The 18,196-nt window shown below is 48.5% G+C and overlaps 3 protein-coding genes across 3 annotated transcripts; all 3 read right to left on the reverse strand.

The window, feature by feature from the left end:
* Positions 1-1,711: 1,711 nt before the first annotated feature.
* F4807DRAFT_450364 (SET domain-containing protein) lies at positions 1,712-4,284 on the reverse strand (the record flags this gene model as incomplete). The annotated part of the gene is made up of 3 exons (XM_048000119.1): positions 1,712-2,596; positions 2,653-3,035; positions 3,156-4,284. 3 exons carry the CDS (start codon positions 4,282-4,284, stop codon positions 1,712-1,714), a joined length of 2,397 nt encoding a protein of 798 aa, XP_047857325.1.
* A 6,187-nt stretch (positions 4,285-10,471) lies between these two features.
* Positions 10,472-13,691, reverse strand: F4807DRAFT_414574 (cytidine deaminase-like protein). Its single transcript, XM_047996979.1, has 3 exons — positions 11,997-13,691; positions 11,130-11,790; positions 10,472-11,070 (listed from the first exon to the last, which is right to left on the reverse strand). Exons 1-3 carry the CDS (start codon positions 13,143-13,145, stop codon positions 10,868-10,870), a joined length of 2,013 nt encoding a protein of 670 aa, XP_047857326.1. The 5' UTR covers positions 13,146-13,691; the 3' UTR covers positions 10,472-10,867.
* Positions 13,692-14,012: 321 nt separating this feature from the next.
* F4807DRAFT_351345 (uncharacterized protein) lies at positions 14,013-17,224 on the reverse strand. Its single transcript, XM_047995462.1, has 2 exons — positions 15,147-17,224; positions 14,013-15,095 (listed from the first exon to the last, which is right to left on the reverse strand). The coding sequence occupies exons 1-2, from the start codon at positions 16,902-16,904 to the stop codon at positions 14,364-14,366; spliced, it is 2,490 nt and encodes an 829-aa protein (XP_047857327.1). The 5' UTR covers positions 16,905-17,224; the 3' UTR covers positions 14,013-14,363.
* Positions 17,225-18,196: the final 972 nt, after the last annotated feature.

Raw genomic sequence — 18,196 nt, forward strand, 5'->3', positions numbered from 1 at the left:
TCAGACACATACATGAGGCGCCCCACCAATGCAGTATTCTCAGCCGTGACTGCCTAGGTACCTACATCCATAATAGTAGAAGACCCTGAGCAATTGCCACTGCCCTTTTTTTTCCCTTCTGACTTCTTTCCTTTCAAGCCCCGGATCTTCCAGGCTGCCAGGCTACATTCTCCGGGAATGGCCGGGCCTTCCTATTTTCAACGTCCATAGGACTGTCCATATCGGAATTACAATATTGACCAATTAGAACTTCCCTAGCGTATCAAGCGAGGACAGTCAGGATGACTGTGCAGCGCCAATCCGATGTGCCAGTGTGCACAGCCTCAGCACTATACGCAAACCGCCCCCCCTGGCGCCCCCTTCTCCTCCCTCTTTGTACTTGCAATGATATGCAGGTGTATTTGGTACGGGGATATTGGCCAAATTGCATTAGGTCCCCTATAACCTAGGCCGCTTTGTTGCTAGTAAGTCTACAACAGCATAGATATGAGCATAGATATGAATCAGCTGCCCTAGTCTAGTTGTGAAATCGAGTCATCAACACCGTCATCGCCTTGGCTGTGTATATCGTACGCGCGGCGCGTCAGCTATTAGGTATCCCACGTTCTATGGTATGCGCACATTATACTACGTATTCGCATTGTCGAGTGATCTCCATACTAAAGAATGTACATGGGGTCCAAAAGAATCGAGGTTTCGCTATCTAGTGCCATGAAAGTTGGTGTTAAAAATATATCCAACAATACGACAGTACACCTATCTAGGTATATACCTACCTATGTATTGTGTATATACTGACAAAGCATTGTGGCGTACTCCCTGCCCCCCTTTGGATATTATCTACATTGGACATTGTCAAACACAATCAATATTGTACCTCCCTCATCGTGTTTACATAAACTTTAGTTGTTGAATATATGGCTGCCTGGGTAGTTATATTATTCTCTCCTCACGCGCGATCCTCCTTGCTATGCATGAGACCCATTACATGCCCGAACTCATTATGGATTTGCAAGATAGCAATCTAAGTTAACTTGGAAATGGAACTGGCATACTAGCCAACCTATCGAATGTAAGGTCGATTACGTGGGTAGATGGTGTGTTCACTTCACTGCTATAAAGACACGTAGGGTATTAAACCACAACGAAATGGCATTTTAAAATTAAAAACAAGAAGTTTTTGAAAGCAACCTCAGATTAATGATCATCAAATCTTTAGGTAGTGCATGCAAAGCAAGATTGGCCACGCCAGTAAACACCTCTAATAGCACACCCCCCGTCGCTCGTGGCCTCAATAGCCTCTCATCTGTGAGAAGGAGGGAAAAGGCAAAGATCAGCTTTCTCTACTCCATACGCCTTGAAAATGCTTGTGCGATGTTCCTCGTAGTATACACAATGGCGAAAGTTTCCTTTCCCGCCATATCTTTCCGGGAATCTCAAAGATCGCTTTTCACCAAATAACGCAAGCCTCAGAAGCTCGCCGCTCTGAAATTCAGACCACGGAATGTTGAGAGGTCTTAGGTCCACTAGAATCATTGAATAACCGCTTGAATTTCAACCCGTCGGAGAGGTAGGTGCCATAGAGAATCACCGCACATCACCACAAGGGCCCAAACACCTCAAACAACGGTACCAGATTCGTCTGCACCCCCATGCAACAGATTACTAATCCAGGCGCGGTGTTTCTCGGGAAGGGGTTGCTCATAAATCTTTACGATTGAACAAGTCGAATCTTGCTCACAGATTGGGTTACCTCGACAGTTTTTCTAGGCGGTGCTGCACCACGAGGATCCTCTTCGTTATCTCCCCCATCAAACTCGAACGAAGTTATGGTTTTCTTGCTGAGGGAAGCAGACGTGGTGGCTTGCTGAGGACCCGCGGCGACAATGGTAGAGCTTGCCTTGTTGGAATACGGTACTCTAGGGCTCGTTCGGAGTCTAGCCGGTGCCTTCGACTGTACCTTACCCTTGCTGTAGGTTCTAACCACACTTTTCGACTTTCGGACAGGGGCCGTCCTGCTACCAGTAGTTGACTTGGAGCCGAGAACCGATCGGGTGCTGGCCGAAAGCGAAGACATGCCCCGCTTGAGAGCAGTAGCTGCTTCCTTAGCCGCTTTAAGGCCGGCGGTAGAGAGACCGCCTCGGGCACCCTGAGACCTAACTCCCGTTGAAGCCTTGATTTTACGCTTCTTCGCTGCGCTTCCCTCGTCGTCACCATTCCCGCCAAGAGCATCTTTCAACTTTCTCTTGCCTGCATTGACGCCTTTCTTGACAGTTTCCGTCAAACTCCCCTTGGCTACCTTTGGTTGCTTGGGTTCCTTTGGCTTTGGACCCAGAACTCCTCGGCAGTTGGCGCTACCACAAAGACACTTCTGTACGTTCTTAGCCGAAAAAGGGTCAAAGTTGTAGTCGTAAGTCAACTCTTCGCCCGTCATGATAGGGCGGTCCCCAGCAAAAAGGGCCATTCGTGGCTGTCCCGACACGATCCATTTAACCATCTTACAGTTCGGATCACATGAATGGTTGACGAAACGAGCGATGCTACCAGTCGTTGCGTCAATGATCATGTTCTGATCGAAGGACATCAAGTAATAACACTAAATCTCTTAGCAACCGGGCTAAACACTCATACCAAATTCGTTGTGCGTCTTACCTGATTGTGCTTGTACACCTCATTCATGCGACGATCACACTCTTCCTCGGTGATTATCTCGCCCGTGTACTCCATTATTATCTGATTCGGTTCAAAGCAACGGTTGGCGCGAATTCCGTAACCTCGATCTTCGGTCTTGAGAACCTCAACGCCTATATGGTATTTGCGCCCCTCCTTTGTGCGCTCCTGCAGCTGGGCAAAGGGACGGTTCTGGCAGAACTCCGGGCCCGCATTACAATTCGTCTCATCGCACTCATAAAGCATGATGCGATTTTGACATGATTCACCACATCCTTCCTGCGGCTTGCACACGCACTTCGAGGTATTGTCCTTGAAGTGAGGCGTCTTCTTCCAATAAGCACCAGCGTCACCAACGAATCGATCTGGATATATGTTAGTTGAGTGCACAGAAAAGAGGATGGAGAGTAGAATGGAACGCGGCGAAGTAAAGGCTTTGGGAAACAAAGAGCAGAAAAGTCAGTTAAGTCAGTCAGCGAACTCACTCTTCGTTATCTTGCGCCATTCGTCCGGCTTCGGTTGTCCAGGCGGGAGCGGATGGCAGATGTCGAAAGGTAGCTTGAAATCTCTGCCTTGAATCAACGTGCGCATGCCATTGTACATGGGCATAGGCATTGTCTTGTTCACTTTACCGTTAGGCATCAGCTCAGGGAGCTGGGCTAAGCTCTTCTTCTCCGATGTAGTGAGGCCCTGGTATATATCTACTGGTGTCTCCTGGCCGGCATATAGGCCTCGATCGAGGTACTTCTTAGCTCGTCTCTTTCTAAAAACAGGACCCTCTTCGACGAGAGGTTCCGGCTCGGGAGCGGAGACAGTGGTCGTCTCGTCGGCCACCTTAGCCTTCTTCTTCGGAGGTTGAGACTCATTGACGTACTTCCCGTTGGCCCACGTGGTATACAAAACGGGGTTTTTGTCGATACCAGCGAACTCGTCCGTGTCTTGTAGACGTCGTAACTCACGCGACATCTTGGTAAATCCCTTTTCAAAGGTCTTTCTACCCCGTTTGCCTGGAGTAGACAACTTGTCCGCCAGGGTTACTGCTTCAATGCCAGAGGAACGCGTAGAGATCCGTCGAGAGTTATCGACCTCTCTCGACTTGGACGCCTTAGCGGACTTCGGAGATTTTGCGACAACACGACTCTCCGCGTTATCTCCAATTGGAGTACCACCGGTAACTGTGTTTCGGCGTCTTCTATCGGATACATCGTCACCCTTAGATCGACGTTTACCATGGACAGCAGTGCCGGCTAATTCGGCGATGTTGTATACCGGGGCGCTCTGGCGTTCTCGTCGCGAACGCACGTTCACATGCGTGTTAATGCGAGCTTTAGGCGTAGAATCGGATGCATCGGGTAGCTGAGTAAGGCTGGGAAGCTCGGCAGACGCGACAATAGAGTCGGCCACCTCGGAGGGCGCGTCGGCTTCGATCTGGTCGGCGAGGTCGTCACCGCGACCAATTGCAGTAGGGGCGTCGATCTTGAAAGTCTCGGATGCGAGACTGATGGTATCGGCTATGGTGGTTGGGGGTGTTGAGCTCAGCGACGCGGCGTTAGAAAATGTGTCACCAGCCGCGCCAACGCTGGACTCAGATGAGAGTGCGCGCGTTGGCGACATGGTTACAAGCGAATCCATGACAGGATTACGCGACAATGGAACTGCCGGCGAGGACAAAACAATGTTAGCGGAAGATGACGCGTTGGGTATGTGTGTATGCGGTTGTTTTGGGTAGGTAAAGGAAGGAAAGTGGTGGAGGCAGGAAGTTATGTAAGTAAAGCAATAAGAGTAAGTTTAGGTAATACGTGAATGTGTACTAAGTATTTCGTATTGTATTGGCGTATTGCAGGTACCAGGCAGGGTAGAGGTGCATGTGGGTTCTGGGTTTTTAGTACACATCCAGGGATGTAGACTGTACTAAGATAGATGTAGATGGGCGGCGATGGTAGGAAGGAAAGGGTGGGTGGGTTGTATGCGAGTACTTAAAATGAATGTATCGTACTGCCATTGCGGTGTGTACTCCGGTACTCCCCAATGCAGCTAAGAGGAAAAAAGCTCCAAGGATCAAGTCCAAGGTCGACTGGTTGAATCGAATGTGTGCATGTATCGATGGCAATGTTGGGGTCGGGTGGGAATAGAAAAGGGCAAGTAAGAAATTCCGTCGGCCAATGGGCTGAGCCCGCCTGAGACTAGGTGGCTTTCCACTTTGTGCTATTATTGAAGTATGTACTTACCTATAGATGCGGTCGCGTTTGTTGTACCAGCGAAAATAACCGGCCAAATCTTTCAATATGCTTACGAGCAGTAGTGGGAGCCTGTGCAACAAACTGTATCGAATTAGATTAGTTACTCGTTCATGAATCGGCGCGTGTTTTGTGATGATGAGGAGGGTAGAGGAGGGAGGGAGGTGGGTGAAGATAGAAGGCCCCCTTGCAAGCATGTACACAATATGATATGAAGAAGATATGTATATGGTGAATTGTGAATGGCGGACGGTGAATGATGAATTGTTAGAATCAGGAGACTTGCCTGCTTCACTATTGGGTTGGGGGGAGGATTCGAAGTATGTTAGAGGTGAAGTTGTAGAAGTTGGTGAAATTGGTTCAAAAAAGAATTGGTAGTGGATGATGAAAAGTTGAAAAGGAGGGAAAAAAAAAGGTTTGGGATTATTTTGGTAGGAAGTTCGGGGGAGGAAAGACAGGGAGAGGGAGGGGGAAGGAAATATGGTTTTTGATGCACGCTAGTAAGGAGTCGTGGTTGTAGGTTACTTTACTACGGTCACTATGATCACTTTGATCACTGTGGTCGTGCTTACAACCCGTGTCTAGGGATTCGAACACCTCAAGTACCTACATACACGCGTATCCGGGTAGGCAAGGGGTGATAATTTGTTTCTTCAAGATGAAGATGTCGGCGTCGGTGACGATGCAGGATGCAATAATAAAGTATGTAGAAGAAAGTAATTCCGAATGGTGTGTGAAGATGTTGGAAGGAGAAGAGAAGAAATGGAGGTGATGTTGTTCGAGGATGTGTTCTGCTGTATGGTGTATGTTTTATGTTGTACGGTGTAGGTTGAATGTTGTTGGTTGTACGTTAGTTGTATGTGAGAGAGGGAGAGAGAGAGAGAGAGAGATGGTAAGAATGTGAGTGTGAAGTGTGTGAAAAGAAAAAGAAGGACGGATGAGAATTTAGATTTTAGATTTTGGTTGAGAATTGGAAAATCGGGGAGAGGAAGAATAGCGTGCCACTGACCTAATTACACGTTCAGTTAAATGTTATTTAACGGGAAAAAAGGCTGGGGGGTTCAGGTAATAGGTAACGTACTATGTATGTAGATAGTATTCAAGGTATTTATTTATTTGCCTTGCGCAGATAACACGCACCAATGCTAGCAAATATTCTACTGGACATACCAGACAGTCAGCTTCCTCGGATCACATAGTCCGACACCTCCGTGCTCATCCTCTCCCGACTTCAACATGCCGTCCGCCATCCATCATCCGCCATCTGCCATCGAGACACGCCGCAGCTGCGACTGACTGACTAACCCGCCGACCACCACCTCCTAGCCCCATGTCCTCATGTCCTCATGTCCTCATGTCCCCATGTTCCCCGTATCAGGATTCTAACTCCCTAGATGCGTATGCTCCTTCTCGAGTAAGGCGAGGTCCAGTTGGCAACACTACCTGCCTACTTGTCTTCAAACTCCCCCAACACATCGACACCTCCAAGTATCGGCATCGTCTATACGGGGACGGGCAATCCCCCGACTTTGCCGTATACACATCCAGGGAGAGACCATTCTGTATCTGTATATAGCTCGTCTTAGGGCCAGTGTTGGCACATGATTGCGTGAATTTGACATATCATGTTCTTCCTTCAGTATATTCGTTGCTCGGGCTACTTATGAGTGGGTAGGGAGGATAACGGCAAGGCCTAAATAGCGACCACGCCTTTCCGTTACGGTAGATTGTATCACGTATTTTCGGTCATCTCCATCAGCCATCATCCCAGACCGATCAGGAGCGGGGAGCGGAGGATTACGGAGTGACGAGCGACGAGCGACGCCTCTCGATAAGATGCAGACATGTCACTCGATGGCGGTGCTCAGCCTCGCGCAGGCAGGCATTCGGCAAACAGCCCAAATCAACCGTCGCGTGCCTTATTTTGATAGTCTGCATCGAACTCGAGGAATCACGGCAGTTGTGGTGAGTATTGGTGGAGTGTCATCCTAGGGAGACCCCTTGCGCTGATTTGGTTAGTCGAGGGTGTAGATCCCGGACGTGTCTAATGCCATTGCCGCTCCTCCGACGTGACCTCAACAAAGCCACCATCAGGGGAAGCAATCGTCTAGCAATCGTCTAGCACTCCGTCAACCATCATCCTCTAGTCTCATCGTGAATGCCAAAGAGTCCAATCTTTACTCCGCTACGGCTAGGGGCGTATTCTCATATCCCTATCCTGCCTATTTCGACTCCTTCTAGCGATAGAGTCCTTCCTATTCTCCGCGACCGCCGACTATACTCTTCAATTAGTCGGAATATACGCCTTTTATATTGAACGCCTTTGGATCCACGGGTGCTGAGCGATTGATTCTTCCCCTAGTCTCCCTCGTACCCTTCTCCGTGTCTACCTAGTTTGGTCTACGTGAAACCACCATCAGCAAGGCACCCGTCTCAAATATCACAACGTTAATCAAGACGAAGACGTCGACATAGCATCAAATTCTACATGAGGACGAGTACTCTTAGAAGGCCCTTCTAGTGCCGCAATTCCCTCGACCCTGAATCTGTTGAGCGGTTGTGTCCAGATAGACTGGCAAGTCATATGTTCCGTCCAGGCTCGCGGGTAGACAAGGTCACTAAGACGAGATAGTCGCGTATACGCACGCTATACTTGACTCTCCGAATTCTTGTTGTTGCCGTCGATCTTATTCCAAAGCATCCAGGAATCTCGCGGTTGAGGAGTCTATCCATGCGTCAGCTTTGCATCAAACAGATAATCCCATAGATAGCGGGGTAGGCAAATATATCGATTGAGTTGGCCGATATCTGAAATTAAAACATTTGCTAAACTTGCTAGAGTTCACCTCTCGGACATGTTGGAGGGCGCAAGTGGTTTGGCCTCCCATCTCTGCGCTGCATGAAGATGTCAAGAAACCACCGGCGGCAGTGGTTTCGAACATCAAGATCCTAGAGCTGACCAATGGAAAAACCAGTGCTTTCTAAAGACGATACAAGTTTCGCTACGGTGAGAAATGCATGATTCTGCGCGAGTTCGACGGAAAATTAATCGCGGCTAACGATGTACAGATAGCGAAGAATGTCGAACAAGATCGGTTGACCCGGAATATTCACCGCGTGCTAGCAAGTACGACCAAAGCGATTGGCGACGAGTATCATTAGAATTCTCAGCAATCCCATCCTGCTAATCTCTGTCGCATCTCATGTAGAATTCTGGATCCTAATTCAATCCCGGACACACTGACCTCCTGAGTCGCGGATGGTAGTACTACGCTATCTACTCCCAACACTTCGACAGAAGCTGAGAATCATCTCAATACTTCGACTTTTACCCACCTAAAATTCTCCTCTGAATGACCAGTATCCAACTTCTATCTGGCTGTAGGTAGCCAACCGCTTTCCTATACTAGGTACACATTTAACTTAACGGCATTTATTCCGAATTCGTTCGACATCGCCCAACTCGGTCAACCCAGTCTCTCATGGCCAGCATGTCTATATGGCCTTACCATACCATCGTCGCATCCATCGTTGATAGGTCAAAGGTATCAGCCAATGAATACGACGAGGTTAACTGCGCCCTGTAGGGATAGAATGTGAGGGTTCGTCCCCCAACTTATCCCACTTGACACCATCCTTCTTCTCTCATGTCCGATAGTGCCCTGAGATTCTACGCAAAAATATACCAGATGATACAGGTTATCACTCTACCCGTTGACAGACCACAATATGAGCTAACTAGGCGTATTTCACACGAAGGCACGAGACAAGCGGCCAATAGCTCTTGATACTTGACTTAACCCCGTAAGATACGGCGTCGAAGTAAATATCTTAGCGTATTACAACTTTTGAAAGATCTTCGTATCAAAGGATCTGTCTCCTGTGGTCTACGACCATCGCTTTTACCTGTACTCGAGACATCGGCGCTATTGGCTAGTGATCGAATCGCTCCTCCAGATCCCGATGGGGTTTTATTTTCGTCCACTAGATAAGCAAGTATGAACTTTGGGATAGCCAGGTCAAAGAACAACTTGCGTTGACAAGTGATCGACGATATCGCACCGCCAAAAGTTATTAAATGTTCATTGATATATATGAAATAACTAGGTATATAGGGAACCTACGGTTTACGGGAACTATATGATACACATCTACCGACTCAATAACCTCTGCGCGAACAGTGGGTGTGATTATCTAGGTATCCTCTAGAAGAAGGAATATCACCGCTTTTTAGGCCGATCGCCTAGAGTACGGTATTCTGTGCCGTAAATGGCGATCCCTCTAGGGCGATACGACGCAGCCGGCATCGGTAAGGGAAAAGGGAACAGGCCGTCCGCCAAAGATATATAGAATCTACGTGGTCTGTCGGTTTTGCCTTCTAAACTCGTTGTCGCTATCGTGTAATCAGACACTATCGCCTTGCCAAGGTAGACCAGCGAGACGGTTGTTTTTCTTTTTTTTTTCCGGATCAACCAGGGCTAGCCAATCCTAGTCATTTGAATCTCCTCGTCCCTTACTCTAATGATACCATAGACATAGGGATTACAATGAATGAGGACCTGTATCGACGTATGAGCATTCTGCTTACTTAAACTTGTTATACTGCGTTATTCATGGCGGATACATGCCGTGCTTCAGCCTTGCTTGCGCCAAGATAATGGATCTCGCGGGGCTCAAAAACGAGAGAAGTAATCAGTCTTCGTGAGATAATAGGGGTTCAATGATCTACCTTAAATTTTTTCCCTCCCGAAATCGCCAATGAGGGGGATGGGGTGATCTCAAAAGATATCCATAAACGTGCCGGTAAGCATCTAGTTACACCTTTCGCAGATCAATCAGCCGGAGTGGTGCGACCAATGTCGCCTGTAATCCGGGTTAAGCTGATGCACAGTGTTATACAGTGCAACCTGAGACATCTTGCTGTAGGTAGCGTATGGCGGTGCACGATAACGCTATTATATCCCGTAGAAACCCCTAGGGCTTTAAATCGACAGTATTTCGTTAGAAGGGATATAGGAGCATGGTAGAGGACTCCGCTTGAAGGCTTTAGCATGGACCACTACCTTTTGCACGGCCGATCCATTCCCTAGCACGTAGTAATTCCACCATCCCTGATAGATTTCTATTATGATGCCTTTCGCCTACACTGACATATGCGTGTGCATAAGCGGGTGGCTCATACAATACTAGATCAGCCAATTGTATCTTGGTCGTCGTTTATAAGGGCTCAACGTGATAAAAAGAAGTTACACGATGATATAGCAGAAGAAGAAGAAAAGAAAACTGGAAACTTCGCCAGGTAGTTGTCTTGAATCGTGGAAAACTATGATGAGCTCTGATGGGCGAATTATTAGGCATCAAAATATCTAATGCCTAGAAGCAAGCGATTGTCATTAGCCATGCATTCATTATCTGGGCTAACTGAAGGCTTTCGGCTAAGGACGGTAGCGAGATTATGGCATAGACACTGTGCTAGATTGGAAGAACAAGGGACTGGGACACGTCTACTATTGGCTTACGATCAATAGCACAATCTATTTTTTTAGCAGTAAACAAAAATAAGACTGTAATGAATGATGCATTTGTACATCACTGCGAGGCGGGGTTTTATTAGCGAGGAAAATCGACGCGGCTATCTGTGAAGAATGAGCAGGTCGGAACGTCTAGCTATAAGGTAACACTCATACGGAGGCAAGGCTAATCAACGGCCTCAACCCCCCCTTTTTGCTGACCTCGAAATCTTGGTATTGGCCATGAGATCCTTGGTCAAAAAAAGAATAACCTGGTATCAACAATGTGGCCCTGGGTCAAGAAAAGAAGGCAAAGAACCGAAGACGCCGGGGAAAAGAGCCCCTTCCATCGCAATGCATGAGAATCAGCTCTATCCTCATAATAGTACAGGGTATGTGAATCGTGATCATAAGGGTCGTAAGCAATATTTGGATGTGGAAACTCTTGGTTCATGCTTCCATAGGACTGTATGCGGCCTCGATGTTTTCTTCTCCACCGAACAGGTCCTCTTGGGCTTCGGGATCCTCCTCGAGATCCTCCTCGGGATCCACGGCGGCATCCGAGCCATCGGAGGCAGTGTCTCCATTCTTGCCCTGGTTCTCCATAGCGTACAGGCGAGCAGCTCTACCATCCTTCTTGCGAGGTTGCGGAGCTGAAAATGAGTATTAGTCGATGATACTGAGCGGTTTACTATGATAAGAGAAGACTTACCTCGGCCATTCTCCTGTACGTAAAATCGTCGAAGCAGGGAAACCGCATCATCACGTAGATAGCCGCCCTCGACCGGGTAACCACGCTCTATGTTACCACCATCTCCATCGTCCTCGTCACGCGGAGCAAGACTGGCTCTGCCCTTGGCGATGCGGCTGGCGTCTTGCGGACCATATCCATTTTGATAGGGTCGGTCCACCGGCTTCGGCACGGGTTTAGAGTTCATGTGGATCTTGAAAACCCCACCAGTTCCGCCAAACTTGTCGTTGACAGCACCGAAGTAAACCTTCTTGATTGCTAATTGGCGAAGGAAGGAGGCGCACATGACACAGGGCTCAACCGTCACGTAAAGGATGCATTCAGATAGAATCTCGCGACTCACCACGGGGGCAGGGTGAAGCTTCTGGCCATAAGGATAGAGATGGCCGTCCGAAGGGTCTACATCTCCCCAGCGAGCATCGTCGAGAGTTGGGTCGCCATCGACATCCTCGATGTCGCCCGGCTTCTTGCGAGAAAGCAAGGCGGATACGGCCATAAGCTCAGCATGGCGAGTACCGTTGCGAGTGTTATTTGTTGCGTTCATGCCTCGGGCAATGATCCTTCCGTGGTAGACTATGACACAACCAACTGGAGTCTCGTTGGTGCTAAGAGCTAGATTTCCCTATAAGATCGTTAGTGATTTAATCGATATATATGCATAATCAAATAACTGAGAATCGAAAATAGAAATATATGTGGCAAAGAGGTATTGAGCCTTCACAGTCACGGTGGTTCTATTTTGGAGAAAGTAGAATGTTCGAATATAAAGGGGAAGTCCCAGGAAGGGTAGGAACCCGAAAAGGAGAGGGAGAAGGAGAGGAGACCTACCATATCAAGCGCCGCTCGCATGTACTTGAGGTGATACGCTCTCTCGATTCGCTCCTCTTCCGTCTTGGGTTCGATCAAACCAGGTAGATGATTGGGGATAGGAGCAGGCAATGCGGGAGGTGCGGGCCTGGGAGCGCTCCTGTCCGTAAGAGGTAGCGCAACAGTAGGCGGCGGAATAACGACAGCCTTGGCAGGGGCCGTAGTAGTAGCCTGGCTAGGTTGAGGGGGCTGCACTGCATTCGAGAAGTAATCGGTGCCATGAGAGTTGGTCTCAGAGCTGAGACCTTCGGCAGGTCTACTAGGCGGGATATTCTCCGCCATTCCAGGTCTGTTCGGAGTGGGGTTACGTGCCGTAGTGGCGTTCTGACTGCGGCTACCCGATCTCTGAATCTGTGCCTGATTCTGAGTCACGAGGGGCTCCAACGCGGATGGCTGAAGTTGAGAGACATTGGTGTTTCTGGGTACCGCAACATCATCTCTTCGGCTGGAGGGGGGTCTTTGTGGTGAAGAATATCGATTGCGGCCGCCTCTTCCAGCTCCGGCAGGCTGTTGACCGGCGGACTGGTAAGAGTTGGTCCTGGTGTTACCTTGATCGTTAGGAGAGGTGACACGGGCCGGACCAGGACCCTGTGAGGCCGGAGGCGGTACATTCCATTGGTTGGCGGTAGATTGATTAGTGATGGCGTTTGACGGGCCGTTAGAGGGAGCGCTAGGCGCGTCGGGTCTGGAATTGCCATTGCCAATACCGTTACCATTGCCGTTATTGTTCGAACTACGTCGCCTTCGGTCTCCGCGTCTCCTGTTGGGTGCCATTGTATCCCCGTCCTGAGATGGAGAAATCGAAGAAATCGAAGGTGAAGATTTAATGCCTTGTTCAAGGTCTATGAAAGAATGTCCAGAGTCGTGATGAAGTTCATGTGAAGAACGAAGGTAAGGTGTCGAAGGAGATAAAAGAGGTGAGTCAGTGTTTTTATTTTTGGCGGTAGAAGTTGTTTTTGAAGGGTTTGATGGTTGTTGCTGTGCTGGTTTAGGCGGTGCCTTTTCTGCCGTCGAGGAAAATGGAAAGATACGGTTGAAGAGTTGGATGAAAGATGCAAACAGCGCCTGCCGGAGGCTCGCGACGTAACCTGACATTTTGTGTCCCGCCATTGTTTCCTCACTGTACTTTCTTCTTTTTTTTTACTCTTCTACTTCCTATCGTTCTTTCCTCACTGTGAACGTACGCTTTTCCTATTTGGAAAATTATGACTCCCTCTCTTTCTTAACGAGGAAAACTCATGTAATTTTCGCACTTTCCAGTCACCCAGATAAAAAAATGGGGTGGAGTTGTCACCTCTCACACCGATTAGACAGAATAAGCTGCCAGTTATTTGAGGAAGTAACGCTAGTCCTGACTCACAAGGAATAGCAAGGCGAGACCTGCATATTCCTTCTCCTCGTCAGTCCAGGTTCTATGGAGAGGACGACCTCGAAGAGGGGGGCGTGGATGATAGATTCTACCGAGATCTTTAACGAAGGCGCATCTACGAAATTGCTGTGTTTCGTTCATCAGACCATTTCAAGGTCACTAGTAAATACCGAGGGGCAGCAAATCCATAGGACGATACTAAGTTATGGCACGGGCAAATAAGCATGATTAAAAATTAGATGAAAAGATAAAAGGTGTGATTTTTATATATCGAGATGAGATGAAAGACAGCGGCACGCGGCTGAGAATTTTCTGCGGCCACTTGGACTAAGAGAGCTAATTACCTAATTCACGCTAGTCTATTACTTGCTTAGGTACCTACTATGTAAAGGAGTACCTGCCCTGCTGCCCTGAGGCTAGATACAACCTTGACAATCTAGACCACCCCCACCTTCCCCCCATTTCAGCTTGGGAATGCGGGAGCGTCCGTGGTTTGTTGCTAATTACGTCAGGGCGCACGTACCTTACCATATGTATTTATGTACCCGATGTATTCAAGTATCAAATGATATCCTTCAAAACAAAACAACCACGAAGAAAGATTAGCGTATGAATTCATTTCACAAGGTCAACACTAGGAGACGACGGCATTAATAAAAGCAGGTGAGGGTCGTATTGGTCTAAGTAGGCGCAAGATAGGTATCAAAATGTCCAAATACCCAAATAGCACCCCCCAGAGATCGTCAGCTGGACCGGCCCCCAACCACCATCTTTCCTCTGCTACGAGCCAGAAGCTCACATTGAATCAACTATCATCAGTTCCATCCTCTGTTCAACCAAGGGTATCCGTCCTTTCGGGGGTGATGCATTTCCACCCCCAACCATATTAATACATACATACATACATATCATCCATCCCAAATAGTGATATCATTGTTGTCGTCTAGCAACAAATATCATCACCATGCAATGCTCGTCATTCGCTGCAAGCGTCGCATCCCTCGGACGTCGTTGAATGCCTGGAAGTTATATTTCTTTTCGAAGTTGCAATAATTTCTGGGAAACCCCCCTGATAATTGGGAATACCTCGACTTAATGCCGTTGGTGACAGCGAAAGGAAGTCGCCTCAGAAAGGAAAGAGGTTGCGCGGGCAGATCTAGCGTGCCCGCAGGTTCGATGGTACGTTGCCGTTGCTTGATAGAAGCGGGGGCAACCGGTTGAGATCCCGTTAATACGGGGGTAAGTCCGAACTTTTCGGCACTGTTGCTGACAAGTCGCCATTGGCAAACCGTGCCTATAGCGAATAAGAAGGGCAAGACATGGAGGGTTGTCAGGGCAAGAACAGAAACTAGTACGCCCGAAAGGAGTACACTATTGCTGGCTCCCAACAGGGATACAGATAGGACGCTTTCACCGAGGAGTTCGCCCTGCCTATTAGTGCTGGGGACTATGACACCCCGGGCAGCTAAGTCAACAGTACTGCTGTTGTTGGCAGAGTCGTTGCCTTCATGGGCGTCGTCGATGCCTATTTCTACCATACATGTCGATGTCGTCTTCTTGGCCGTACCCCTTACGAATCGCGTAGGTTGTGTAGGCCGTGATGAAGAGGCTAAGGACGGCAATGTTTCGTCTGTTCCGTCATTTTTGACTGCAGGGGAGCGTAGTGCCAACGTCTCATTGTACACGGTCTTCTGCGAGTGTCTTAGTTTATTATTGTTCTTGAAAAAATGAAGTAAACTTACGCTTTGAGCTTGCCAATTGCGCTTCTGATGTAATTGGCTCACTAGGAATGGTTCCGTTGTCGCAGTTGTGGGCGTCACTAGAACACCAGACGTTGTACTCCAATACCCGGCGTCGCTTGCTAGCATGGCAACCGATCTCTCCTGGCTCTGCTGATCTATCGTGATCGACCTAGTCATCCTAGAGTGACCGTAAAACGAGGGTGGTGCAGGTTGGAACTCCTGTTGTTCAAGAGACGTAGGTGCAGCGGTTGGTCGTGTCAGGGACGTGTTCACTACGGTCGTCCGTACATCCGCTTCAGTCGGCGATGACACAGTGCGTGGTTTTGGTCGTGATTCATCTGAATACACCGGCGGTACTGAGTCTAGGTCCCGTGGGGAAACGGGAACATGCCACTTGGGATACCCATTGTTGTCAGAAGCTGTGTGAGATACATTCTCGTAGTATGGCGACGTGTCTAGGTTGGCTGGCGACAGTCCTGGTTCGGGGCCGGAGAGGGAACTATAGTATTGAATATTCGGAGATACAGCTAATTGCGTATCAACATTCCGGTCTTCGCCTGTACGAATCTCCTGGCCGCGACATGCTGGTCGTTGGTGGTCGGAGTATTGGAAGTAGTCAGGAAGAGGCATCGCTGCGACCTCCTTGCTCAGGCTTGGGTCGTCTTCAAGGCCAGTTGAAGAACCTGGAGAGTATAAGCTGAAGTCGGCGTAGTTGCTGCCAGCTTCGCCGCCCGGGTTTAGATATGGCGGTAGCGGTACTTGCGCCTCTCTCTCGATGGTACCAGTCGCCATGTTCTCAACGCCAAGTGTCTGCGTAGGTGTGATTGGTTGCGATGGTGAGAACGAGTTGTATGATGTGGGTGATAGGAGGCCCTGGGGATCGTGGAAGAAGTCGTAGTCGGATGGGATAGCGTCGATTGGTTCCTCATCGAACTGGATGAATTGGTTCCAATCCATAGTTAGGTCGACCAATGATTCGGACATAGCTGAGTCAACCGAAAACGATGGAGCCTCGTCTGAAATGCTGAATGAAGGAGTATGTAGGAAATTTTCCAAAGGTTCTAATGTTTGTTGAGGTGGTGGTGCTGATGACGGTATTGTTGAAGCGGCTGTCTTCTTCGTCTTCCTGGATATCTTGGCCGTAGAAGAACCCGCTGACCTCTTATGGCTTGGGTCACAACGCACCTTCTTTCTCCTGCACGAGTCGCATGCCTTGATGATCCGCATCAGGTGGGCGTGGTCACGCTGTTCCTTAGTTTTGCATCCACGAGAGGTCATATTAGTTACGTCTTTACCATCTTTAGTGATGATCTTCATGCCTGGGAGATGAGAGAAATCATTGGATAGAGCCGCTCTCTTGGTGGATGATTTGCCAGCCTTGGATTCGCTGGGCAGCAGTGAAGCGCTGCCGGTTTGCGTCCACTGGCTCTCGGACATGACGGGAGATGTGAAGCTAGAGCCGTAGCCGGAGTCGAGCATGGAGCCGGACGGCGACTCAGTGGCCGAGCCCAGAGAAGGATAGACCATGAAGAACTTGAAGAGTTCACCGGTGGCCATGCTGTGCTCAAAGAACTCCATGGAGACGGTAGCACGCTTGTTAGCGATAGGAACGTCGCCGGGAACGTATGCGTCAATCATCTCGTCCAATTGCTTGGAACCCATAGCAGGGAAGAACTGCAAGGGGGACCCAATCGAAGGCTGGTGGACGGAGAAGCCCATCAGAGAAGTGGAAGAACTGTTTCGGGAAGTGTTCGACATGGTGACAACGTTGTTGCTAGTAATGTCAGGGTAATGCTTATAATCCACTTTGGAAGTATTGATGGCCTGACGGGTTTGAATAGGCACAAGTGTGGGTGTGGGTGTGGATGAGGGTTCACCAGTGAGCCCCCACGTTCTCTCGCAAGATAACTCCGCTAGATATAACCAAGTCCAAAATAGACAACTCGGATTGGCTCTGGGTAGTCTATTCTACTATGATTGTGTATTATGTATGGCGAATCTGCGTTTAGCAACTAAGCCAAACGATGTCGACTAGCTGGCGGGGGACTGTCAGCTGTTAGTCGGTGGGTTAGGATAGAAACCTGCTCCGAGTCAAGAACACCTAAGACAGGAGTGGTGCCTGGCTCAGAAGTCAGGATTAGTGAACGAGGGTCTTCAAGGTGAAGTTGTGAGATGTTAGTAGTGGTGGTAGTATAGGGAATCTACCGTATAAGGATAGAAGTGAGAAGAAAGAGAAAAAGGGAATTCGAAGCCCGGGAGGGAGTCAGAGGATGATATTTCACTTCTGACTTCCCAGTCTTTGGTTATACAATAGTGCGAGCAAAGCCTCAATTCATCGACAACGAGAATGGCGGAGCAGGGTTATGAGACCCACCACGGCGAAGAAGTAGTCCGAGGCTTTAGCCAATCAGACACCGTATTATGTGGGTACATGTCCGGCGAATGGCACTAACCCTTAAGTACCTCGTCATAAGAAATGTTAGCGATTTGCAGCATGTTGCTTGGATACAATAACAGATCCTAATCTTAGTCCCGTCGAGACTGGAGAAGGATGCACGGAAGCCTGAGGCATCCACCGGCGAACCAAATAAGTCTTTCTTTGACTCATCCGAACACCATAAGCTCCAGCGAATCGAATGGGCCCGGGAAAGTAAGCATGAAAAACATAGGTCGGTATTTTACAATTACGATTCAATTGGACCCAAATTTACAAAATGAATTGTTGCATGTAAATAAGGTATATATATATATGTACTAGATAAGGGGTAGGCATGTTGGTATGTACAAATACACTAGATCATCTTTTCTTAACCCCACTAGATCTAGGAGATCTAACCATGCTGGCGGAAATCTAGTAGTACGTATGTACAGAGTTCATGGCTGCGGGGTTGAGTTGATGCCAAAATCAAGAAGTACGTATGTACCGACCTATGCTTGTATGCAAATAGTACATACCTTATATGTATTCACCATCTCTACATACGTAATACTTGTATTTACTCTTTATCCCCAGACTCGACCAAGCGCTGTATGTAATACATACTAACTAG

Source organism: Annulohypoxylon truncatum, assembly GCF_022578515.1.
Source record: "Annulohypoxylon truncatum strain CBS 140777 unplaced genomic scaffold F4807scaffold_6, whole genome shotgun sequence".
NCBI lineage: Eukaryota > Fungi > Ascomycota > Sordariomycetes > Xylariales > Hypoxylaceae > Annulohypoxylon > Annulohypoxylon truncatum.

Bases quoted from the DNA above. Each gene is read 5' to 3' on its own strand.
- F4807DRAFT_351345 (XM_047995462.1), bottom strand. From the start codon at position 16,904: ATGTCGAACACTTCCCGAAACAGTTCTTCCACTTCTCTGATGGGCTTC. The intron at 15,096-15,146 runs GTAAGTTTACTT...AGACACTCGCAG, and splicing joins GCAATTGGCAAGCTCAAAGC to AAGACCGTGTACAATGAGAC.
- F4807DRAFT_414574 (XM_047996979.1), bottom strand. From the start codon at position 13,145: ATGGCGGGACACAAAATGTCAGGTTACGTCGCGAGCCTCCGGCAGGCG. The intron at 11,791-11,996 runs GTAGGTCTCCTC...ACGATCTTATAG, and splicing joins TGCGAGCGGCGCTTGATATG to GGAAATCTAGCTCTTAGCAC. The intron at 11,071-11,129 runs GTAAGTCTTCTC...ACTCATTTTCAG, and splicing joins CGTACAGGAGAATGGCCGAG to CTCCGCAACCTCGCAAGAAG.